The 25,133-nt window shown below is 56.9% G+C and overlaps 1 protein-coding gene across 3 annotated transcripts; it reads right to left on the bottom strand.

Moving 5' to 3' along the window:
- Nucleotides 1–41: 41 nt before the first annotated feature.
- SLC45A3 (solute carrier family 45 member 3) lies at nucleotides 42–24,770 on the bottom strand. 3 transcript variants are annotated; one of them, XM_063418108.1, is made up of 6 exons: nucleotides 24,712–24,770; nucleotides 24,195–24,275; nucleotides 7,603–7,993; nucleotides 5,706–6,509; nucleotides 3,270–3,535; nucleotides 42–1,467 (listed from the first exon to the last, which is right to left on the bottom strand). In XM_063418108.1, the coding sequence occupies exons 3-6, from the start codon at nucleotides 7,748–7,750 to the stop codon at nucleotides 994–996; spliced, it is 1,692 nt and encodes a 563-aa protein (XP_063274178.1). In that variant the 5' UTR covers nucleotides 7,751–7,993; nucleotides 24,195–24,275; nucleotides 24,712–24,770; the 3' UTR covers nucleotides 42–993. The 3 variants fall into 3 exon arrangements, with proteins under 3 accessions (XP_063274178.1, XP_063274176.1, XP_063274177.1); XM_063418106.1 differs by lacking the exon at nucleotides 24,712–24,770 and having other exon boundaries at nucleotides 24,195–24,680; XM_063418107.1 differs by lacking the exons at nucleotides 24,195–24,275; nucleotides 24,712–24,770 and adding an exon at nucleotides 10,285–10,508.
- Between the last annotated feature and the right edge of the window lie 363 nt (nucleotides 24,771–25,133).

Below are 25,133 nucleotides of genomic sequence, written 5' to 3'. Positions count from 1 at the left end.
GCAAGCTGGTAAATAGGTAAAGGTTAAGTCACCTTTTGGAACTGGTCCTGATGAGATGTTCCTTGTTTTTTTTTCCCAAAACAAGGCACAGTAACTTCTCTCCTGGATGGTTTTGGGTCGAGGTGGGGAAGGGCAGCAGGGCAGAAATGTGGGTGCACACCCGGGCACCCCCTCAGCCAAACCTCGGCCGCCCCCTACCTCCTTCCCCCCAGGAAATCTCCTCCCAGCGCCCCATTTGCTGAAGGATTGCCCAAGAAATTGGGTAAAACTGCAGCGAGCAGGGGGAGAGGGAACAGCTGGAGGAGAGGAGAGGGGAGAGGGAACAGCTGGAGGAGAGGAGAGGGGAGAGGGGAGAGAGGGGAGAGAGGGGAGAGAGGGGAGAGAGGGGAGAGAGGGGAGAGAGGGGAGAGAGGGGAGAGAGGGGAGAGAGGGGAGAGAGGGGAGAGAGGGGAGAGAGGGGAGAGAGGGGAGAGAGGGGAGAGAGGGGAGAGAGGGGAGAGAGGGGAGAGAGGGGAGAGAGGGGAGGGGAGAGGAGAGGAGAGAGGGGAGAGGGGAGAGGGGAGCCAGTGATTGTTCCCCTCCCTGTGCCCTGCTCAGAGCACGACCCGTTCTACCCGAGGGAACCCCAATTCCCCTCTCCCCCTGCAGAACCCCTTTGGTGCTGCCGTGCCCGCTCCCCCTGCTGAAGGCACCTTTGGAAAGCACTTCTGGCCTGAGGAAAACACCCCAAAGCCTCTTATTTACACCTGAGATTAACCCCGCGGTGCCCTTGGTCCTGGAGCCAGTGTGGGCACACACGGGTGGCTCTGTGGCACACACATGGGTGGCCCTGTGGCACTCACAGGTGGCCCTGTGGCACACACACACACGGGTGGCCCTGTGGCACACACAAGTGGCCCTGTGGCACACACACACAGCTGGCCCTGTAGCACACACAGCTGGCCCTGTGGCACACACACAGCTGGCTCTGCCACCCACGGGGCGGCCCTGCTGTCACACGGAGCACTTGGCCATGTCACCCTTGTCAAAGACCACTTTGGTGGCGAAGTAGATGGCCACGAGCCCGAGGCCAGCAGCAGACACCATGTAGGCAGTGACGGACTGGGTGAGCTGCACGATGGAGCCCATGAGCAGCGAGGGCAGCACCTGGGACAGGAGGAAGGCGCTGTCCAGGATGGCCAGGTCCAGGCAGATCCCCCGGCCGGGAGCCCCTGGCTCCGGCTCTCCCACCACGATCCGCAGGGAGACGTCGCAGGAGGAGCTGACGCACAGAGCCGAGCTGGACACGGCCGGAGAGGAGGAGGAGGAGGGTGAGGATGAAGGGGAGGAGGAGGAGAAGAGGCTCCCAGTGTGGCCGTTCTGGTAAGGCAGCTTCTGGCTGGAGAGCAGCCCCTTGGGGAAGGCTGAGTTCTTGTCCAGCAGGGCGGCGTCTTCCTCCTCTTTCCTCTTGTATTTGTGCAGGAACACCTGCGGGGAGGAGGGAGAGGGAGGGAGGAGTGTGAGGAAGGAGCTGGAGGGAGGGAGGGGTGTGAGGAAGGAGCTGGAGGGAGGGAGGGGTGTGAGGAAGGAGCTGGAGGGAGGGAGGGGTGTGAGGAAGGAGCTGGAGGGAGGGAGGAGTGTGAGGAAGGAGCTGGAGGGAGGGAGGTGTGTGAGGAAGGAGCTGAAGGGAGGGAGGGGTGTGAGGAAGGAGCTGGAGGGAGGGAGGGGTGTGAGGAAGGAGCTGGGAGGGAGGGAGGGGTGTGAGGAAGGAGCTGGGAGGGAGGGAGGGGTGTGAGGAAGGAGCTGGAGGGAGGGAGGGAGGGAGGTGAGGAAGGAGCTGGAGGGAGGGAGGTGAGGAAGGAGCTGGAGGGAGGGAGGGGTGTGAGGAAGGAGCTGGCACTCCCAGGGGAGGCCCTGTTTTTGTGCAGGGGAGCAGAACCGGAGCTCTGTGTGTGTTCAGGGCAGTGCCAGCCTGAGCCTGGCCCACGTGAGCCGGGCTCTGGGAGCCAGGCTGGCTCTTCCCGACTGGCACGGGATCCAAAGCAGCCCTGACTCACCGGGGGAGCCCAGCCAAGCCGGGCCTGGGCTGGGCTCAGCAGCCCAAAGCCAGCCCGGGGACATTTCATGCTTTTGTCACCTCCTCCGTGGGTGCCAAAGGAACCTGAGCTGAGCCCATCCCGAAATCCCCTGAGGCAGGGCAGAGCCGGGGTCTGCTGTGGGATATCAGCCCGGGCAGTGCAAACAGGAATGTTTGGGGTTTGTGGGGTGGGTAAACAGGAACCCAACCCCAGAGCCCGGGGTGAGCAGCCACGTCTCATCTGGGATGCTTAAAAGTGCCACCAGCTGGGACACAGAGTCCTGGGAACTCAGGGAAGGGCTCTTTTCTCATCCGTGCAACAAACCTCAGCCAAGCTGCCTCATCTGCCTGCCCAGATCCTCCTCACTCTGTCCATGAAAAGGGGGCAGAGGGAACCAAACCCTTTTATTTCTCCCTCTTTTTCTGCCTGGCTCTGCTCGAGCTGTGAGGTCCCTGCAGAATTCCCACAGAACATTTGTAACACCAACACACCACGGGCAGGAGACAGCAGAGCCAGCTGTGCCCTCCCTCCCTGCACTCCCAGCCTTGGGAATGTGGCCTTCCCTTCCCAGCCCGTGCAGTTTGAGTTTTGTTCCATCAATAAAACATCCACGGGAGAAGCTGCAGCTCCTGCCAAGCCCAAGGTGCCCTCACGCCCCTGTCCTGACAGGATTCCTGGTGCCAGCTGGGATGGGCTGTTCCCAAGGGTTTGCTCAGTGGGGACATCTGGAATCCTGTGGTGACAGCTCCCACTCATCCCATGGCACAGCCAAGCGCTGCCCTTGGGATGAAAGAGCTGCTCCCAAACCACAAATTAATTCTGAATTTGCAGCACGAGAGGAACTCCCACTAATGCAGCGTGCAGCTCAGGAACCTCCTAGGATTTCTGCACGAGGAGAACATCTGTGGGACAGGGCTACGAGCTTTTGTGCTGGTGTCACAAGTTTCAAATAAAACAAAATGAAAGGGTTTCTTTTCCTTGGAGCTAAGGGAATAGGGAGGGGTTTGGTTTTCATTTTCCTGATCATGGTGCTGTGGATGAAAAGTGCAAAGCAGAACCTGTGAGGGCTGAAAATCCTTGAGTTTTGTAGCACCTCAGGCTGGCAGAGCTGCAGAATTCACAGGGGGATAACTAAACCAGGCCAGTTTCCCTAAAATATGGGAAAAATATAAAAAATAGGCAGGACAAGGCTGCCCTGGAGCAGATCCCCACCTGTTTGTCGTGGTGGTAGAAGGATGCCAGCGTGTAGGGCAGGATCTGCAGGGCGGAGAAGGTGAAGCCCGTCAGGGCAGCGGAGATGGTGACAACGGTGACACTGCGGGACAGGCACATGACGGAGGCGGCCCCGGGGAAGGACACCACGCTGGCCAGGTACACGGCCCGCGAGCCAAAGCGCTTCACCAGCCTGTCCATGATTGTCGAGAAGAAGATGGAGGTGATGCACTGCAGGAAGAGCCCCAGGCTGCCCATCCGGACACCTGCGGGTGCAGAGGGGGGATGGAGACTGCCCCGGCTGTGCCCCGGGTTCACACAGCCAAGCATCCTTCCCTCGGTGCCTAACCCCAAAAACATCCTTCCCTCGGTCCCTAAGCCCAAAAACATCCTTCCCTTGGTGCCTAACCCCAAAAACATCCTTCCCTCAGTCCCAAACCCCAAAAACATCCTGCCCTCGGTGCCTAACCCCAAAAACATCCTTCCCTCAGTCCCAAATCCCCAAAAACATCCTTCCCTCGGTCCCTAACCCCAAAAACGTCCTTCCCTCGGTCCCTAACCCCGGAAATATCCTTCCCTCGGTCCCAAATCCCCAAAAACATCCTGCCCTCGGTCCCATACCCCAAAAACGTCCTTCCCTCTCCATCAGTCCCGAACTCCAAAATCATCCTTCCCTCTCCATCAGTCCCGAACTCCAAACCATCCTTCCCTGCCAGTCCCTAACTCCAAAATCATCCTTCCCTGTCAGTCCCTAATTCCAAAAACATCCTTCCCTGTCAGTCCCTAACTCAAAAATCATCCTTCTCTTGGTCCCAAATCCCCAAATTTCCTTCTCTCCCTGTCAGTATCTAACCCCAAAATGTCCTTCCCTCTCCATCAGTCCCTAACCCCAAACCATCCTTCCCTGTCAGTCCCAAATCCCAAACCATCCTTCCCTCTGCTTCAGTCCCTAACTCCAAAATTATCCTTCTCTTGGTCCCAAATCCCCAAATTTCCTTCCCTCTCCATCAGTCCCAAACCCCAAACCGTTCTTCCCTCTGCTTCAGTCCCAAACTCCTGAACATCAAGCGAGGCACAGCCCGGGTTGGCTCAGGGAGCAGAGCAGCACCACCAACCAAACCCCGGGGCTGCAGCAGCCTCCCCCAGCTCCCTCCCTGCACCGTGGGCACCCCGCTCCCACTGCTGGCAACCAAATGCCACCTCTGGGAGCCACTGCTTGTCCCTTCCTCCTGCTCTTGCCCCAGGGCCTGTCACCTGCTGCTGAACCAGGATCTGTCGTTATCTGATGCCGGAGGCAGCAGCAGAACAAAGGCAGGAGGAATTGTGCCCGAGCCAAGGTAAAGCACAGAACGTGCTCCAAACGGCGCATCCGGCAGCAATCCGGACCTTACCCTTTCGCAAAGATCTCTCAGATTTCAGGGAATTAAAGCCTTTAACTCTTTGGAGCGGGGATCATTACTCAACACGTGTTTCTATGCCAGCCGGCACAATGGAGGGCTGACCTGCTGGCAGCTAAACAGTGCGGGTGTTAAATAATAATTAAGCTGCCTCTAAGTCAAACAGACACCCGGCACAAAGGGGCAGTGTGCTGCAGGGCCCTCCGAGTGGAGAACGGCAGGGGCAGGGCTGGAAGGTGCCTCCAGAATAAAGGATTTGGATTAGGGAGAGGAAAAGAGCGGTTGGGAGAGGGGGCAAGGCTGTGGCACAAGGCAGCAGGGAAAATGGGACTGCAGGGAACACCTGCCAGCAGGTGAAGGGCTGCAGTGTCCCGGGGTGGGCGTGTGGCAGCTCCTTGAGCCCTGGAGAGGGGCTGAGAGCAGGGAAAGAGCTCCCAGGACCAGCTGGGAGGTGGGAAGGAGCAGCAGATCCAACCTCGGTGCTGGGGAGCACAGCCTGGCTTCCCCAGCCTGCTGAGCCCGCCCCAATAAATGTTTCTATCCCAGGAATAGAGCTGAGCCCACCTCAAGCTCCCAGGAAATGTTTCTATCCCTGGGAACAGAGCTGAGCCCACCCCAATAAATGTTTTAACCCAGGAATAGAGCTGAGCCCAGCTTGAGCTTCCAATGAATGTTTTAACCCAGGGAACAGAGCTGAGCCCATGCTGAGCTCCCAATAAATGTTTATATCCTGGGGAACAGAGCTGAGCCCAGCCTGAACTCCCAGGAAATGTTTTAACCCAGGAACAGAGCTGAGCCCACCCCAATAAATGTTTCTATCCTGGGGACTGAGTTGAGCCCACCTCGATCTCCCAATAAATGTTTCTGTCCTGGGGAACAGAGCTGAGCCCACTCCAATAAATGTTTTAACCCAGAGAACAGAGCTGAGCCCAGCTTGAACTCCCAATAATAAATGTTTTAACCCAGGGAGCAGAGCTGAGCCCACCCCGAGCTCCCAGGAAATGTTTCCATCCCGGGGAACCCCCGGCTCTCTCCTCACCCTCATCGTAGCGGCGCCTGGCCTCGGTGCCCGGCTTGGCCCTGGGCACGCCGTGGTACAGCCCCTCCCCGACGAAATCCGTGTAGAACAGCATGAAGGTCATGAGGGCCATCCAGCTGCACAGCTCGGCCACGAAGAGGCGGCGGATGACGCCGGGCACGCGGCAGCAGAGGCCGTGCAGCCGCGGCAGCAGCGCGCACAACTCGCGCAGCGCCCGCAGCGCCCGCAGCACGCACGGCCCCCGTGTCACCCTGCAGCAGCACTGCCACCGCTTCGGGGACACGTCCCTGACAGCCGCGATGTCACCGTGAGCGGCCTCCTCCGCCACGAAGAGCGTGGCCAGCACGCAGGCGAGGAAGATGAGGGCCAGCAGGCTGAAGAGGCAGCTCTGCTGCCCGCCCAGGTAGGGAGCCAGGAAGGCCCAGTCGATGGCCGGCAGCAGGTAGCCCACGCAGCCGCCCAGGCTGACCATGAGGGCGTACAGGGAGAAAGCCTGGCGGCAGCTGTCGGGCTCCTGGCACAGGTCGGAGAGCAGCGCCTCCAGGGGGGTGAAGCACACCTGGCCGCAGAAATCCAGCAGGCTCACGCCGAGGATGAGGAAGGTGATCTCCAGGGCGCTGCGGGGGCGCGGGGATGAGCAGAGGCCGGCCAGGCGGGCGGCGTGCGGGATGAGGAAGAGGCTGAGCAGCACGCCCAGGCACAGCAGCCACATCAGCGGCCGCCGGCGGCCGTAGCTGCTGCGCCAGTGGTCGCTGGCAGAGCCGATGAGAGGCACGAAAAGCAGCCCCAGGACGGGGCCTATCCCTAGGGAGAGACAGCAAAGTGTTACAGGGTCTGTGTGAGCCCTAAAAAAGGGATGTTTCATCAGTTTGAAAGGTTTCAGCGAGTCACAACCCCTGCGGGGACTCTCCACAACCCCAACTCTCCCTGCCCTTCGTTGTGGGCTTGGGATTTCTGTGTCTGAGAGATTTCAGCCTGCTGGCAGCTGGTAACTTTTTTCCCCAAGGGAAAATTTCTCAAGAAAGCTTCTTCTCAAAACAGTCTTGGCAAACAACTGCCCTTCCTCAAAGCAATCTTTCTCCAGGTGGTCTTTTGCCTTTCTAGTTCTCAAAAAACCCCAATTTTGGCTGTTTCTGTAATTTAACCAATGGAATTGGGGAGGTGTTGTTCCTATTCTCCAATCATGTTAAGTCTGTATTGGAATAATAAGTATAAATAGTATATAAATAAGTGTAAGTAGTAGTAATAATTAGACAATAAAGCTTTTTTTATGCTCTTTGCCTTCTGGAATATTTGGAGCCTCTCATCTTTTTTTGTGTCCTACAATGACACTTACTCACCCCCCACCCGTCCAGATTGGGAGGTTTTAAGAAAAAAAAAAGAAAAAAAAAAGAAAAAAAAAAGAAAAAAAAAAAAGAAAAAGAAAAAAAAGGGAAAAAGAAAAAAGAAAAAAAGGGAAAAAAGGGAAGAAAGAGGAGAAAAAAGGAGAAGAAAAAGGGAAAAAAAGGAAAAAAGGAAAAAAAAGGAAAAAAAGGAAAAAAAAGGAAAAAAAGGAAAAAAAAAGGAAAAAAAAAGGAAAAAAAAAGGAAAAAAAAAGGAAAAAAAAAGGAAAAAAAAAGGAAAAAAAAAGGAAAAAAAAAGGAAAAAAAAAGGAAAAAAAAGGAAAAAAAAGGAAAAAAAGGAAAAAAAGGAAAAAAAAGGAAAAAAAAGGAAAAAAAAGGAAAAAAAAGGAAAAAAAGGAAAAAAAGGAAAAAAAAGGGAAAAAAAAGGGAAAAAAAAGGGAAAAAAAAGGGAAAAAAAGGGAAAAAAAGGGAAAAAAAGGGAAAAAAAGGGAAAAAAAGGAAAAAAAAGGGGAAAAAAAGGAAAAAAAAAAAAAGAGGTGACAAAAGCTGCCTACCCAAAACCATGGTCATGAACTTCTCCTCCAGGCCCACCTCCAGCAGCAGCGGCGGCACGCAGGTGATGCCGGCGGCCAGGCACACCTCCAGGCCGAAGGTCAGCGCGTTGGCCAGCAGCAGCTGGGCCCGGCGGCTCTGCAGGGACATCCTGCTGTCCCCAGCCCGGCCCTGGCCACGCCGCCCCGAGCCCTCAGCGGGGCAGGGCCGTGTCCTGCCCGCTGCGGAGCTGCCACGGGCGTCCCCCGGGCCGGGATCGGCGCTTCCCTCCCCGGGCTGCCGGGGAAACGCCGCTTCCCATTTTATCAACGGCGGAGGAAGCGTCTTCTCCTCTTCCTCTTCTCCAGGCAGGGATCCCGCTGCAGGCCTGGCCTGCTGCTCACGGGCTGTGGGCTGTGGGGAGAGAGCGTTAAACGCAGCAGGGGACAGTGACACAGCAGGGGACACAGCAGGGGACACAGAAGAGGACACAGCAGGTGACACAGCAGGGGACACAGCAGGGGACACAGCAGGGGACACAGCAGGTGACACAGCAGGTGACACAGGGACGTGGCACTGCTGGCAGGGACAGTCCCCATCCCGAGAGAGGGGCAGGCTGATGGAGCAAAGCTCCATCCGTGCTGGGTTTGTGTCCAAGGGTTTGTGAGAGGGTTTGGGAAAAGCCAATCCTGCCCTCGAGGGTCTCTCCATCCTGCCCGGCTGCCTCTTCCAGATGGCAGAGGGACAAAGGGTTTGGGGTCTCCTGTCACAGGGAAATCACCTAAGAGCCCCCTCCGAGCATCAGGGCAGCGCCTGCAGCCACACGGGGTCACCTCCAGAGCCCCTTCCTGGTGACCAGGACCCCTCCCGTGCTGCTCCAGAGCCATCCCTGGTGACCAGGACCCCTCCCGTGCTGCTCCAGAGCCATCCCTGGTGACCAGGACCCCTCCTGTGCTGCTCCAGAGCCCCTTCCCAGTGACCAGGACCCCTCCTGTGCTGCTCCAGAGCCATCCCTGGTGACCAGGACCCCTCCTGTGCTGCTCCAGAGCCATCCCTGGTGACCAGGACAGCTCCTGTGCTGCTCCAGAGCCATCCCTGGTGACCAGGACACCTCCCGTGCTGCTCCAGAGCCATCCCTGGTGACCAGGACCCCTCCCGTGCTGCTCCAGAGCCATCCCTGGTGACCAGGACCCCTCCTGTGCTGCTCCAGAGCCATCCCCGGTGACCAGGACCCCTCCTGTGCTGCTCCAGAGCCATCCCTGGTGACCAGGACACCTCCGTGCTGCTCCCCAGGCTCTGGGGATGGAATTCCACCCCAATCCCATCCCCAGCTCCGGGATGGGGCTCAGGGAACAGACGGTGCCTCCGCGGAGTTTCACAAACAAACCTGACCCACTTTAGCCTCATCTAACAGCGAATGGTAATTACCTTACTCATTAGACTGAGTCATTTATTTGCCCTGTAACTGCTCCCTTCTCTCCGGAGGGGAGAGGCCGCGGGATGGGGACAGGGCTGAGCAGGGAGCAGCCAGTCCCAAACGACAGAAACCCTCCAAGGTCCCAGAGAAATGTGCTAAGGACACCTCGGGGAGGTGACACTGGTGTCACCTGGTGACATCAGCGCTCCCTGAGCCCCCCTCGCTGCCCAGGGGTGTGCAGGCAGGTACAGACTGCAGAGTTTGGGCACTTTTGTCCCTCTCCCCGCGTCACCATCAGTGGATAACCCACGAGGGGGAGGCTGGCAGGACGGGGACGAGGCTCAGCCACCCCTCCCTGCCTCCTCAAGTGCCACTGCTGAGCTCAGGAGCTGCCAGTGCCACCCAATAAACACCGAATATTCCCCTTTGGGGACCCTTCAGCTCCCCTCAGCTGCCGCACAAGGTCCCTCCCTTCAACCACCGCCAACATTTAAACTCAAACAGCGACGATTCTGCTTTAATCACCAGAGGAGGCTTCAAAGGAAGCCTGGATGGCCCCGGGCTGAGCATCCCTTGGGGGCTGGGGGCAGCGCCCACCTTGCTCAGATGTGGCTCCCACACAGGATGTGCCAGCCTGGCTCTGACAGGGGTGAGCCCAGCTGCATCCCAGCCCTGGCATCAGGAATTTCGGCTCCAGCCGAGTTTCAGCTGGAATTGCAGCCCCACAAACCTGGGTGCTGTTCCCAGAGTCACAAAGGCAAAATTCGACCTCAAAGGGGGATGTGATGTTCACTGCCTGCTGTACTCTGGGTCTGGAGAGCTCAGAGAGGGGGATTTACCCCAAAATAAACCCCAAAAATGCCTCACACAGATTAAAGATTGTTTTCCTCCCTTTCACTGCTGTGGGGAGGCTGCAGGGATTTGTCCATCTGCCTGAGATTTCCAGCTTGGAGGCAGAGCTGGATTTATCTGCAGGTAAGGACAGACCTCTCCTCCCCCTCCACACCCCCAGAGGGCTTTGAGGAGAAAATAAACCCCGAAGCAATAATCCTGAACAGGCAGAGGTGAGAAGCCTCAGCTGCAATAAAGCTGCAGGAAAAACTGCAGCAGGTGATGAACTTCCCTGCTGGAGCCAAACTTCAGCCCAACACCCATTAATTACACTTAATTTTATCCACAGAACAGAGACAGGGAAAGGTGCTGAGTAAAAAAATCACCCGGGCTGCTCCTTTGTGAGGGCAGGGGCTGGGAAAGGGAGATTTGGGAGGCTCAGGGAGCCAGGACTCACCTCATCCCTGGCAGGTGCTCCCTGCAGCCCAGCCCGGGCTCAGCAGGAGCTGCTGCAGGGTTTGCAGGGCAGCAGAGGTGGAACCAGCACAGGTTTGGTTCCAGGGCCCTCCCTTTGTGCTGATAACTGCAGAGTTGTTGACTCCACGCCACTCCTGTGCCCACTGAGGGCTGGGCAAACCCTGCTGGCACCCCCTGGCAGGGTGCTGCCCTGAGGAAACCCCAGCTCTGGGCTCACACCTCAATTTCCCCCCCCTCAAAATAAAAAAATCCCCTGATATTCACATTTCTCACCCCTCTTGGATGGTGCTGCAGCAGAATTTAGGACGTGGGGTTGGTATTTTCTTTTTAAACCCAGCAAGATGCAGTGTTGCAGGTGCCAGGCTGGCCCTGAGTGACAGCAGCAAGACCAAACCCCCTCTCCTCAAACCCCTAACCCAAATTCCCTTTTCCCAGGGGGATTTATCCCCTGGGCTGTGCAGGACTGTGTGGCTCTGGCGTGGAAGGAGTCAGGAAAATCCATCCCCAGCTGGGAGATGCTGGTGGGGCAGCAGCAGGCAGAGCCCGGCCAGGGGAGCTGGCAGCCCCCTGCCCATCCCCGAGGATTTTGGGGACCCCCACAGCCCCAGCTGGCGCTGGCACTGATCCCCCTCCGGCCTCAGTTTCCCCAAATTCCCACAACAGGAACAGAACTTGTCCTTTCCTCCTCAAGGACAGCACAGCAGCCCCCAAAAAGGGATTTTTTTTGTGGTTTCCTGCACTGGGGAGCAGAAGGGAGCCACATGTGGGGCTTTCCCACAGCTGTCCCCTGGCGTGCCACGGGACAGCGGCTGCTGCTCTTCCCTTCCCCTCCCCAGGGAGAACCAAACCCTCCCCAGACCCACTCTGGGCTCTCTGGATTGCTTTTAAAGCTTTTAAAGCTTGCAAACCTGACCTTCCCTCCTGAGGGAGAACCAAACCCTCCCCAGACCCACTCTGGGCTCTCTGGATCACTTTTAAAGCTTTTAAAGCTTCCAAACCCGACCTTCCCTCCCCTCTCCCTGCAGAGAAACAGCAGATCCACTCCCGAGGCTGCCTCACCTGGCAGCCAGGTGGGAGGGCGGGTCCGGGGCAGGAGCAAAGCCCTGCTGGACAAAGGCAGCGGAGAGGAGGAAGCCAGGGAAGCTTTTAGGAAAAAACAATCCCAAAACACCTGGAAAAGGTGGATGTGCACTGATGGACACACACACTGAAGCCTCTCCTCTCCCCAATCCCCTAAACCTTCCCAACACAGGGCCGTGGAGGAAATCACATCTCAGCAGTGCTCAGAGTGAGGGCTGGTTATTTTAAAAAGAAAATGTGGGTGAGCTTACATGGCAGAGGAAAAACCTCTTTATTCCTGGAAGGATCCACGTCCTGCTACTCCACAATCCCTGCTCCTGGTGCAGAGGGACCAGGGGATGATGTTAGAGGGGCTGCAGGCTTTGATTTGGAGTGGTTGTGGTTCCTCCACAGCTCAGGGATCAGGCAGCAGGGAATTCGATCCAGGGTGAGGATGCTGAGGCTCTGGAGGTTTTCCAGAGAAAATGTGGCTGCCCCATCCCTGGAAGTGCCCAAGCCCAGGCTGGAGCAGAAAAGAATGGATTTTAGATCCCTTCCAACCCAGACCATTTGATGATTTTATTATTAATTATTTCTGACCTTATTCCCTTAGGAAAAAATGAGATTTTAGATCCTTTCCAACCCAGACCATTTGATGGTTTTATTATTAATTATTTCTGACCTTATTCCCTTGGGAAGGGACTCCCTTGGCTCAGGTGGGGCTGCTCCAGGTGCGTTCAGACCCTCACCTGCCCTGCCCGGGCCAGCTCTGGCACACAGAGAGGGGGGAAGGCAAAGGCTTCCCCTTCACAACCCCAACCTTCCACTTCCAACCTTCCACGGGGCTCTTTATGAATTCCCTGGAAGCCCTTTGGAAGAAAGGGTGGGAGAGGAGCCGGAGGGGAGGGGCTGGGGGCCTTTCACAGCTATCAGTGCGCATTCAGCGGCGCTGAATGGGAAATGCACCATGGAGAATAGCTCTGGCAGGCTCCTCGGGGGGGATGGAAAACTCACCTGACCCCTCCTGACCCCCTCCCTGCCCTCCCAAATCCCCTTGACCCCATTCACAGAGCAGGGAGCTCGCCAGGGGAGGGGAGAAGGGTGAGTTGTGTGGGCTCTCTGAATTAACTCCGCGTTTCCTTCCAGCCCCGGGGCTCCACTCTTAAGCTGCAGCCACTGGAAATCTCCTCTGGGGAGAGCCGGGGGGGTTGGGATTCCCTCCCTCAGCCCCCAGGGCAGGGTCCAGCAGCTGGGATCCATCAGGGAGATGCTGCAGGAGCACCCAGGGGCTGTTCCCGCTGACAGCTCCGAGTTCCAACAGGGAACCCCTGGGATCTGTCAGGACTGGGGCACCCCGCTGCTTCCAGGGCTAAAATCCTGAGCTGTCACAGAGTCACCACCAGGATGAGGAGAACTCCAAGATCATCGAGTCCAACCCAGCCCAAACACCTCAACTAAACCCTGAGTGCCACCTCCAATCTTTCCTTAAACACCTCCAGGGGTGGTGGCTCCATCACCTCCCCAGGCAGACCATTACAACACTTTATCACCTTTCTGTGAAAATCTTTTTCCTGATATCCAACCTGTATTTCCCTTGTATTTCCCTCAGCTTGAGGCTTTGTCCTCTCCTTCTGTCAGTGCTGTCCAGGCCCGTTCCCGTTGCAGAGGCACAGAGGGGTCCCTGCCACAGACACAGGGCCGAGGGCACCTCCCGGTGGGAATGCACATTCCAGAGGGAACATTTGGAAAATCCCTGCCCTGCCTGGGACCTCACGCTCCTTCCAGAGCTGCACCAACAGCCCCAGGGCTGCTTTCACCTCATCCCACAGCACAAACATCACACAGAGAGCAGAGCCCAGGCTCCTGTACCCGCCCCTGGCACAGGAACTGCTCCTGCCGGGAGCCCTGGTGCCAGCAGGGAGGGGTGAGCTCCAGCCAGGCCTCCTCCTCCTCCTCCTCCTCCTCCTTCTCCTTCTCCTCCTTCTCCTCCTTCACCCTCGGGCTGCCCGCGCCATCCATGCCAGGAGCACTGACAGGAGATGGGCACAGCTGGAGATGGGCACAACAGCTGGAGATGGGGGCACACAGCAGAAGGGCACAGCTGGAGATGGGCACAACAGCTGGAGAGGGGGGCACAGCTGGAGAGGGGCACGCACAGAGCTGGAGCTGGGCACAGCTGGAGCCGGGCACCACAGCTGCACAGCTGGAGATGGGTGCGCACAGCTGGAGATGGGCACACACAGCTGGAAATGGGCACCACAGCTGGAGATGGGGGCACACACAGCTGCAGATGGGGGCACAGCTGGAGCTGGGCACACACAGCTGGAGCTGGGCGCACACACAGCTGGACAGCTGGAAATGGGCACCACAGCTGGAGATGGGGGCACACACAGCTGGAGCTGGGTGCACACAGCTGGAAATGGGCACAACAGCTGGAGATGGGCACCCCAAACCCTGCAGCCAGCAGGGCCCAGGGCCGGTGGGATGACCCAACCCTCCCCTCCCCAGGAGCACCCCGAAGATGAGGGCAGGTCCGGGGTGGGGTGAAAAGCCCCCACAAAGCCGAGCTCAGCGCAGAGGATCCCACCTGGGCTGCAGGAGCCACTCTGGATTTGTGCTGGTGCCCAGCGGGGCCTGGCAGTGCTCAGGACTGGAATCTGCTCACCAAACCTCACCAAGAAAAACCTCCCAGGCTCCTCAACACCCCCAAACAGCTCAACAGCCCCAGAGCAGCAGCACTGCAGCCCCGGGAGCCTCAGCCCTGCCGGTCACGCTCCCCTGAGCCGTGTCAGGGCTACTGCAGGCAGCCCCAGCCAGGCTTGGCTGCCTCCCCAGCACAGCCCAGCTTTGTTTTGCTGCTGCACGACCCCGGCTCTCGCTTTCATTCACGGGAGGAGCCCCCGTTCCGGAGCGGGAGGGGAAATGAGATGATCTGCTTCTGCTTTTCACCCATTTCTGCTCTTTAAAGCCTGTGCCCATCACCCCTGGCACTTGATCCAAATCAACCTCTCCCCCGGCCTTTCTTCTCCGCTTATTATTATTTTTTTTTTCTTTCTTTTAAAGCAGAAGAATCAAAATGTAAATTGAACTGGAAAGGGGGGAAAAAAATCAGCCCCCTCCAGGTGCCCCCTTCTCCTCGGCGTGGGGACGGGCACAGATTATATCCGGCACCACATGACCAGGGCCTGTATTTATGTGTCAGAGTGTAAAACCCACCCTGCTGAGCTGCCTTTTCTCTGCCTGGGGCTGGGGGCTTCTGCTCTGCGTCTCCTCAAACAGCCCCACAAAGGGGATTAAGGAGAGCCCCTCAGCCCCGCAGAGTAATCCATCAAATTATCCCTTGTTGGCGTTGCTGTCCTCTTCAGGGAAAAAAAAAAAAAAAAAAAAAAAAAAGGAAAAAGAAAAAAAAACCCGACATAAAAAAGCCCTCCAAAAAGCTTTTAAAGGCACTGAAATTACACTTGAGCCTGAAACACTCCATCCAGCTGCTGGAGCCCACTGCACAATGGGCTGGTTGTAAAGGGAATCCCGGGAAGTGAGAGGGGCAAAGGAAAAAGAGATGGACACTTAAAAAGGGCAGCGGCCTCCCCACGGCTGCCAGGCCCAGAGGAGCCTCAGCCCCGGCCCAGGGAGGCTGCCTGGACACCCCAGTCACCCACTGGGAGGGAGTTTGGGCTCTGGGATGGGTTTGCTGTGCCCTGAGGGACCCACAGAAAAGGTGGGGCTGGTGAAGGTCTGCATTGGAGGGGAGCCCTGCAGGGAGACCAGCACTGTCATCCCCTGTCCTCGCTGTCCCCAGAGCCCTGGGACTGGACACCCCCTGTCCTCAATGTCCCCAGAGCCCTGGGACTGGACAGGCACCCCCTGTCCCCAGAGCCCTGGGACTGGACTGTCACCCCCTGTCCTCGCTGTCCCCAGAGCCCTGGGACTGGACACCCCCTGTCCTCGCTGTCCCCAGAGCCCTGGGACTGGACACCCCCTGTCCTTGGTGTCCCCAGAGCCCTGGGACTGGACAGTCACCCCCTGTCCTCGCTGTCCCCAGAGCCCTGGGACTGGACAGTCACCCCCTGTCCTCGCTGTCCCCAGAGCCCTGGGACTGGACAGTCACCCCCTGTCCTTGCTGTCCCCAGAGCCCTGGGACTGGACACCCCCTGTCCTCGCTGTCCCCAGAGCCCTGGGACTGGACACCCCCTGTCCTCGCTGTCCCCAGAGCCCTGGGACTGGACACCCCCTGTCCTCAATGTCCCCAGAGCCCTGGGACTGGACAGTCACCCCCTGTCCTCGCTGTCCCCAGAGCCCTGGGACTGGACAGCCACCCCCTGTCCTCAGTGTCCCCAGAGCCCTGGGACTGGACAGTCACCCCCTGTCCCCAGAGCCCTGGGACTGGACAGTCACCCCCTGTCCTCGCTGTCCCCAGAGCCCTGGGACTGGACAGTCACCCCCTGTCCTTGGTGTCCCCAGAGCCCTGGGACTGGACTGTCACCCCCTGTCCTCACTGTCCCCAGAGCCCTGGGACAGTCACCCCTGTCCTCGCTGTCCCCAGAGCCCTGGGACAGCCCCTCAACACCCCCAGCAGGAGCAGCAGCGCTGCCCAGGGCTCAGGGAATCTCCACCAGTGACCCCACAATGCCAAACACTCCCCAAACCCCAGGACTCTGCTTTTCCCTTTTCTGCAGCTCCCTAAGTGACACCGGAGCCCCTGAGCTGTCACCGCCCTGCTCTAGGGGTGAATCCCCCTCTCCCCCAGCCTGAGCCAGCACTGGGGATTTCCTGCTGAAATCTTTTGGGGAAAATCCCTCAGCCAAGCAGGGATCACAAATTTCTTTTGGATGTTGCTTACCCAGCAATGTGGCACAGGGACAGAGCAGAGCAAAGCGGTGCTGGTGGCACTCAGGGCACGCACGAGGCTGCAGCCACAGCTCAGCCCTGAACGCTCTGACAAAACCTCTGAGCATTAATATCAATAAATACCCCCCAGTGCTGAGTAAAAGAGAATAATTTCCCTGTCTGCCACTGCTCTGCTGTGTCTGCTCACAGCCGGGGAGATGGGAAGTGAAACTGCAGCTTCTCGTCTGGAGCAGAAACGCTGAGATGGGGATGTCTGACCTAACCTGGCTCCTCCGCGGGTTCCTGGAGCTCTGCCCCGGCATTCCCGGGTTTATCTGGGATGTGACAGCCCCGGGACTGGATTTGGGGAGGGGGGGACAGTCCTGGTGTCTGAGCAAAAACCGGCGGCCGGAGCAAAGGCCAAGGCTGGACCAAGGCTGCAAATCCAACCTGGAGTGACTGCGGCAGGGCAGGAACAGATTGTGGGGTTCAGAGGGATCAGGGGGTGTCCCCGAGCCCCAGAGGGACGAGGGGGTGTCCCTGATCCCAAGGAGGGATGAGGGGGTGTCCCTGAGCCCCAGAGGGAGGAGGGGGTGTCCCTGAGCCCCAGAGGGACGAGGGGGTGTCCCTGATCCCAAGGAGGGATGAGGGGGAGTCCCTGAGCCCCAGAGGGATGAGGGGGTGTCCCCGAGCCCCGGGAGGGACGAGGGGGTGTCCCCGAGCCCCGGGAGGGACGAGGGGGTGTCCCTGAGCCCCAGAGGGACGAGGGGGTGTCCCCGAGCCCCAGAGGGACGAGGGGGTGTCCCCGAGCCCCAGAGGGACGAGGGGGTGTCCCCGAGCCCCCAGAGGGACGAGGGGGTGTCCCTGATCCCCAGAGGGATGAGGGGGTGTCCCCGAGCCCCAGAGGGACGAGGGGGTGTCCCCGAGCCCCAGAGGGACGAGGGGGTGTCCCTGAGCCCCCAGAGGGACGAGGGGGTGTCCCCGAGCCCCAGAGGGACGAGGGGGTGTCCCCGAGCCCCAGAGGGACGAGGGGGTGTCCCCGAGCCCCAGAGGGACGAGGGGGTGTCCCTGATCCCAGGGAGGGACGAGGGGGTGTCCCCAAGCCCAATCTGTGCCCACACAGGGCTCAGACAAATTTCACCCAGCACTGAGCTCCAGCTACCCCTGCTTTTGCCAGGAGCTCATTCCTTGGGGAAAAAAGGGAAAAACACCCCAAACTCCACAATCCTCGGGGAGCCACACCTCAGAGCAGGGTTTGGGAGCCTGGCCTGGTGCTGCTCCTCAGAGGAGACCCCTGGAGCTCTGTGAGAACACGAATGTCCCTGAGTGCTCACACCCTGCACGGATCTCAGTCCCTGCACTCACTGGATTTCTGTTTTTCCTGTTTTCCTTTTTTTTTTCTTGTCTGCTCCTGCAGACAAACCAGCACTGAGAACTTCAGCTCCCAACAAAACAAAGGTGGGAAAAATAAAACAAAACCAACCCCAAAGCAGCTCCCTTGATTGAAGGGAAAAACTCTGGCCATGGAGGGGAGTTGGTACCAACATCCCAACATTGTCACATCAGCACCCTCCGGCACAGGGGAGGGTGTGCAGGGAATAAAGGGAATTTTCTGGGGTTTTAAGGGCAAAAATCCCCATTTCAGAGCTGTAAAAAAAAAGCAGTTTGAAGTGCTCTGCCTCCTGCCTGCAGCACATCAGCTCCTGGGGTTAATGAGGGCCCTCAGATCACTGCTGGAGCACGGGGAGAATTCTCCTTATCGTGGCAGAGCAGCCACGAGGGCTGGCTCTGAACACAGGAGATGCCACGATTTCATTTCTGCCTGATAATTGCAAAGATAAGGAGAAATCAGATTATTTTTTTTATTTTTATTTTCTAAGGCAGATAAGTTTCACTGGAAGGTCTTGATGGAGAATTTAAGGAGCTTTTTTCTTTCCCCCTCCTCACTATCGGTGTGATGTGCTGTGGACTCACAATATTGCAGGGGGTTTAAGATTCACCAAAAAAACAAAACAAAAAACAAAAAAAAAAAAAACCAAAACAAACAAAAAACTAAAAAAAACCCCAAAAAACAAAAAACCAAAAAAAACCCAAAAAACCAACCAAACAAAAAAAACCCCAAAACAAAACAAAACCAAACAAACAAACAAAAAAACACCAAAAAACAAAAAAACCCAAAAAAACAAAAAAAAACCCAAAAAACAAAAAACAAACAAACAAACAAACAAAAAAAAAAAAGAGGAAAAAAAAGAAAAAAAGAAAAAAAAGAAAAAAAGAAAAATAAAGAAAATAAAAAAAAAAGCATGAGGAATAACTGGAAGGGAAAATTTCCACTTAAAAAAACAAACCAAAACCAAAACCACCATGGCTCAAAGCTGCCATTTCTGCAGGAGGTGGATGGAGTGAGGCATTTTTACCACCCCCTCGCTCCCCACCCAAACAGGAACCTCACTTCTATTTTGAGCCCTGGAAAAGAACATCAGCCCTGAATTATTGGCTTTTTTTTACTAATCATCCATGCGGTTCAAGTTCAAGGCTGCCTGGATTTTGCAGAGCCTTTGAGGGATGGAGGGACGGGCAGGGGAGAGCTGGGAGAGCTGAAATCCCTCCGGGAAAAATCAGAGATGGGAGTTTGTGCCTGGAGGACGGGGCAGGGTTTTTTCTCTTTTTTCTCTCCGTGCCAGGCTCGCTGTTTGCTGGGGTAAAGTTCAGAGGGCCACAAAGGAGAGCAGAGAGAGCCGGGATGTTCCTGCAGCGTGCCCTGGGCACACGGCCAGGGCACCTGGGGCAAGCTGTGCCCGGGGGCAGCTGGCCAAGGGCTCGGGGGGCACGGCCAGCACGCCCTGCTTGCCCAAAGGGCTCCACCTCTGCTCTCAGGGATGGACAGGAGGGTCTGGGGCAGCACCAGGGCAGAGAAATCCCCACCCTGAGGTGACCCCGTCTGCAGTGGCAGCTCCTTCTCCAGCCCGGCATTCCCAGAGTGATGGAAAAGGCACAAAATCATCACCGGGGATAAAAAAATCACTCACAAGGGCTGGGAGAGGCCCCCTGGAGTCATGAAAGGTCATTCCCCGTGGAATCATCTGCTCCCAACAGCAAACACCTCCAAGGGGTGTCACATCAGCACCCTCTGGCAGAGGGGAAGGCGTGCAGGGAATAAAGGGAATTTTCCGGGCTGTTTTAAGGGCAAAAATCCCCATTTCAGAGCTGTAAAAAGAAGCAGTTTTGAGTGCCTGGGGTAGCAAAAGCCACATCCACATCCTGCAGCCTGAATGGAGGCACCTCAAGCACCGGGGCTGCAGGGATTTCCCCTGAAACCCACGGGCCAGAGGGATTTAAAAGCTGGGAAGTGTCCGTCTGTCCTTCCTCCCGTCCCTGCAGTGATCCCCGTGCCATTCCCGTGCTCTCCTCTCCTTTGCACACTCAGAGCCTCTCCAGCCTCTCTCCTCACTCCATTCCCGTGGAAGGACATCCATGAATTGCTCAGCCCTGGGGGCACAGCAGCCTTTTGTCCCAGCCTCACCACACAGGACTCGTTTGTCACCAGCGTCCCCAAAGCCACCTCTGGAGCCCTGCCCTGTCCCAGCCCGTACCTGGCACTGCTGCCACTGTCCCCTCCCTGTCCCTTTGTGCTCTGGAGCCACCGCTGGCCCCGTGAGCACAACAATCCTTGAGCACAACAATCCTTTATTCTCTTTTCTCCAAAGGGAGAATTGGGTGATTCGTGCCAGGATCTGGAGTGAGGTGGAGCAGTGGTCACAGGGAGGTCCTGGAGGTCACCAAAAACCATTTTGGGGATCTCCTCCCCACCCTGAGGTGACCCCATCTGCAGTGGCAGGTCCTTCTCCAGCCCAGCATTCCCAGAGTGATGGAAAAGGCACAAAATCATCACAGGGGATAAAATCACTCACAAGGGATAAAATCACTCACAAGGGATAAAAATCACTCACAAGGGATAAAAATCACTCACAAGGGATAAAAATCACTCACAAGGGATAAAAATCACTCACAAGGTCCTGTTAAGGTTTGGCCATGCTTGCTCCAAATCCCACCCAAGAGCCAGCTCCGCTCATTAATCCTAAATTAAAAACGGGGGGAATTGGGATGCAAAACAGCAGCAGAGGTGAGGTCTGAGCCTCGTCTCACCTCCTCACGCAGCCAGGCAGATCCCAGCAGGATTCACTGCTCGTGTTTGGGAAGGGAAGTGTGACCCAGGGGTTTTCCTGCACGCCCCGTTTCACCCGGAGTCTCAATCGTAAATCGAGAGCAGGATTTCAGTGCTGCTCCTGGAGCTGCCTCCAGCCTGAGAACGTGAATTCCTCTGAGATTGGAGTCCCTGCACTCACTGGATTTGTGACAACCTGCACAGATTTCAGTCCCCGCACTCAGTGGATTTCTGACAACCTGCACAGATTTCAGTCCCTGCACTCACTGGATTTCTGACAACCTGCACAGATTTCAGCCACTGCACTCACTGGATTTCTGACAACCTGCAGGGGTTTCAGTCCCTGCACTCACTGGATTTCTGACAACCTGCAGGGATTTCAGTCCCTGCACTCACTGGATTTCTGACAACCTGCACAGATTTCAGTCCCTGCACTCACTGGATTTGTGACAACCTGCAGGGATTTCAGTCCCTGCACTCACTGGATTTGTGACAACCTGCACGGATTTCAGTCCCTGCACTCACTGGATTTCTGACAACCTCCCCAGATTTCAGTCCCTGCACTCACTGGACTTCTGACAACCTGCAGGGATTTCGGTCCCTGCACTCACTGGATTTCTGGTTTTCCTCAAGCTCCTGCAGACAAACCACCACGGAGAACTTCAGCTCCCAACAAAACAAAGGTGGGGAAAAAAAACCAAACCAACAACCCCAAATCAGCTCCCTTGATTGAAGGGCAAAATTTCCACACCTCACAAACCAGCTCCAGCTCCCAGCATTGTTTTAAGTCGCTATTTTCAAATAAACCTCATTACTTTGCCAGAGGCCATCCTTAAACCTCCCAAGTATTCCAGCCCTGGCAACGATGAGAATTCATCTGCAAGCCCCCAAAAATCCCCCAAAATCCCCCCAAAATCCCCGATCAACAACCCACGAGGCTTCCCTGGATGAAGGACAGGGCCAGGCCTTGGGATGGGGACTGAGAGAACTTTTCTGAGCTCATGAGCAGCGAGAGGGAGGAAGAGAAGCAGCTCAGGGCTGCACATCAGGCACCTGCTCCTTGCTGTGTGATCCCAGCCCCGAGACAAAGGAGCCTTTGGCACCACATTCCTCCTGATTTTGCCAGACAATCCTCACGGGGGTCTGGTTCTCCTCTCCTGCAGGCTGGCAAAACCTTAAGCAAATATTTGGGAACGGCGAGAGGAGCTGATATTTTCGGGTGTGAAAATAAAGGAGGAAGGGCACGAACGAGGGGAGCTCCACGAACAGGGATGGGACTCAGAGCTGTGCTCAGCTTTGTTTTCTGAGCAAGCAACTCCAAAGCTCAGGGCACAACAGCGACTCCTCCACGGCCCAGGAGCAGCACGAGGAGCAGGACAGGTTCCACAGGGTCAGAAAACCAAACACTGGGGCACAGAACTCTTAAATAATCCTGAATTTCACTGCTCTTCCTGTTCTTTCCTTCCTGGTGAGTGCGAGATTGTGCAGATCCAGCCTTGACTGCTTGGCAGGGACGGATTTAAACTTTCCCTCTGTGTCTCAAAATTCCTCCCTGAAGGTCTCCATCCCCTTCCCCGCTGGGCTGGGGGTCCCTGTCCTCCCGTGGGTGTTGTGGATGTCTGATATCAACCAGGAACCAAGAAATGAGCCCTGGGCAGAGCTGAGAGCTGCTCACGAGCCGCTCATGACTCCCTTGCTCCACACCCAGCTTTAATCATGGGTTCATCGGGGCTGAGGGGTCACAAGACTGGCCAGGGTGGCTGTTTGGGCTGGGTTTTAGTTGTTTAGGCTGAGTTTTAGCTCCCAGGAGCTGTCCTAGGCTGGCTGCCCTCTCCACGAGCCACGGGGCACCCGCTGGGATTCTTTCCAAACAGGGCAAATCCAGCCCGGTTTGGGTTTCTGTGCCTCCCTCTCCATCCCTCCTGCTCTCCCTGCTCCTCACCAGAGCAGAGGCTCCCTCAGAGCCCCGAATCCACCACAAACCTCCCCAAATTTCACCCAGCTTTGCCTCAATATCACCTCAGCCAAGGCGAGGAGACAGCAACCCACCAAAGAGCACCCAAAGGTGCCCCCACTCCCGGGGGGAAACACAACCCCAGAGCTCTGAGCCACCCCCACTGCGACAAAAACACTGCAGACCCCTGGAGGGAATAAATCAGAGAGTGGAACAGACCCTGAGCACAGCACTGAGTCAGATTTCTGTTTTTCCTGCAGCTTTTATATTATATTTTATTTTTATTATATTTTCCTTTTTCCCTGGAGAACTTCAGCTCCCAACAAAACAAAGGTGGGGGGAAAAAAACCCCTCCCAAAGCAGCTCCTTTATTATTTTAAAGGAATAAATAATTGAAAGAAAAAAATAATTGTCATTTTTAAGGGCACTCCCAGTGCCATCAGGCATGAGAGCCCACCCTGAGCTCCGTGCTGAGGCTTTGGCTGAAGGGAAAAGAGATGAAATTCTGGGAAAAAAAACCTCAGAGCTCCCCTCCTCCCTCCCCAGCACTGCCACTTGAGTGCTCCCGAGAAATAAACAGTTTGGGGAAAAGGTTACCGAGAGTTTATGCTAAACACCATTTCCTAGGGACGCTGGTGAAGATGGAGCAGACCCAGGGCTGTTTTTTAACTCGGGGATCAGCCCAGGGATTCCAGCCTCCCCCACCGTGGGCACAGCACGGACACAGACAAAAATAAAAATAAAAACTGATACTGATAAAAACTGATTTTCCTCTTTCAACACGCTGCTGCTGGTGGTCCTGCAGATGCTGGGAACACCTGGAGGCTCAGGTGCCTTCCCTGGGACCTGTGCAGAGGACACAGCCCCCGCAGGAGCCCCTGCACAGCCCCCTGTGCAGGGAACACCCCCAAGGAGGATTTCCCCCTAAATTTCAAGGTTTATACCCTGAAATACAGGGATTTATACGCCCTGTAAAGCTCCCATTTAATTCTGAGCCCATTTAATTTAACCTTATTAATTCTGGGGATTCTTGTTATCCATATCAAATTTCTAATCCTTTTTTTTCCCACTCCAAATCCCATAAGCCAAGCGCTCCTGGCTCCCACGAGGCAGTAAAATCCAGAGTTTTAGGCAGGGTTGGCAATCTGGCTCCAGTGCCACTCCCTCAGCGAGGGGAAGCAGCTCTGGATGATGCCAGAAAGTTCAGGTAGCATCACATATTAAAAAAAAATATATAAATAAAAAGAAAGAACAAAAAATTGCAGGTGGGGCGAATAATGGAAAAGGTTTCAAGGCTGGTACACGTTTTTCAGGAGTGTCTGCATGACTTCAGTGCCCAGGTCATTTGGGTACTTTTGAAGTTCTTACTCATGCTCTATTTCTATAAATTCGGAGATATTCTCACGTTACACAGGTAAAAACTGCTTTCCTGAACCACAAAACAGATTAAAAATGGGATTTTGAGCCTGGCCACCTTCTCTGTGCTGCTAACAGGTCCAGGGGAGCACCAGGGAAGCTGCTCGTGGTGTTTCCCTTCTAATTTCGTGTTTGTTTGAAACATAAAAATGAAAATCGAGCACCTCGCCCGGTCTGGCCACCAGCAGCATAAAATGAATAAATTCATTTTCGTGCTTCTCCCTTTCTCCTAAAGCTGTCATCCATCAAAAGACAAACGAGCCTGGTAATTTGTGTTCATCATCAACAACCAAAGCGTTTCACCACCAAAACCTCGAGCCCTGCCCAAGTCAGGGACCCCCGGGTCACCCCCGATGTGGCATTTTAGGGACAGCAGACCCCACCGGGCCGGAGGGGAGGCACCAAACCCCCCCAAACCCACACCCGGGGGGATGAAAACGCCCCGCGTGGGCTCCGAGGATTCACTGACCTGTCCCTGCGAGTCCTCAGGATTTTTGGGAGCCCATCCCGCTCGGAAGTCCCGAAAGCAGCGCGGCCACCGCGGGTGTCCCTGCGGGAAGGGGAAGGTTGGGAAGAGCTCCGGGCACGGGCGCTGCGTGGGGAGGGCAGGGCAGGGCAGGACCCTCCCACAGCCCCACCCGCGCCCGTTCCCGCTCCTCTCCTGACTTGTGGGATTTTTTTGTTGTTTTTTTGTTGTTTTCCCGCAGCAGCTCCAGCGCTGGAGCATCAGACCCGGAGCGCCTCCTCCTCCTCCGGCCGGGCAGCGCTCGATGCCGGCTGCGACCGCAAGCGCGACCCCCCTAGAGCCCCCCGATCCCCCGGAGCCCCCCGGGGAAGGCGGCAGGAGCCGCGTCCCGGCACGACCGGCGGCGTCCCGGGGCTCGGCGGGGTCCGGGGGAGCCGCATCCCGGGGGAGCCGCATCCCGGGGGAGCCGCATCCCGGGGGAGCCGCATCCCCCCCGACCCCTGCCCGTGCCCGGCCGTACCTCTGCGGCAGCCGGTGCCCAGCCGGTGCCCAAGCGGGGCTCAGTCCGGTGCCCAGGGGGGGCTCAGTCCGGTGCCCAGCCGGTGCCCAGGGGGGGCTCAGCCGGTGCCCAAGCGGGGCTCAGTCCGGTGCCCAGGGGGGGCTCAGCCGGTGCCCAAGCGGGGCTCAGCTGGTGCCCAGGCCGGGCTCAGCCGGTGCCCAAGCGGGGCTCAGCCGGTGCCCAGGCCGGGCTCAGCCGGTGCCCAGGCCGGGCTCAGCCGGTGCCCAGGCGGGGTTCAGCGGTGCCCAGGCCGGGCTCAGCCCGGTGCCCGCGCCCCGGCCCGGTTTAAAAGCGCCGGTTGTCCCGGCAGGGAGCATGCGCTGCCGCGGGCGGAGCGCCCCGGGCCGCCGCCCCCGCCCCCGCAGCTCCGCCGGGGGAGCATC

Source organism: Prinia subflava, chromosome 23, assembly GCF_021018805.1.
Source record: "Prinia subflava isolate CZ2003 ecotype Zambia chromosome 23, Cam_Psub_1.2, whole genome shotgun sequence".
Taxonomy (NCBI): domain Eukaryota; kingdom Metazoa; phylum Chordata; class Aves; order Passeriformes; family Cisticolidae; genus Prinia; species Prinia subflava.
This window is presented reverse-complemented; position numbering and strand designations above follow the sequence as displayed.

What these genes read in the sequence shown, in the direction of transcription:
- SLC45A3 (XM_063418106.1), bottom strand. Translation starts at nt 24,647, where the DNA reads ATGCGGCTCCCCCGGGATGCGGCTCCCCCGGACCCCGCCGAGCCCCGG. An exon ending in GTTCATGACCATGGTTTTGG is followed by an intron (nt 6,510 to 7,602) that starts GTAGGCAGCTTT and finishes GTCTCTCCCTAG; the next exon opens with GGATAGGCCCCGTCCTGGGG. An exon ending in TCTACCACCACGACAAACAG is followed by an intron (nt 1,468 to 3,269) that starts GTGGGGATCTGC and finishes TCCTCCCCGCAG; the next exon opens with GTGTTCCTGCACAAATACAA.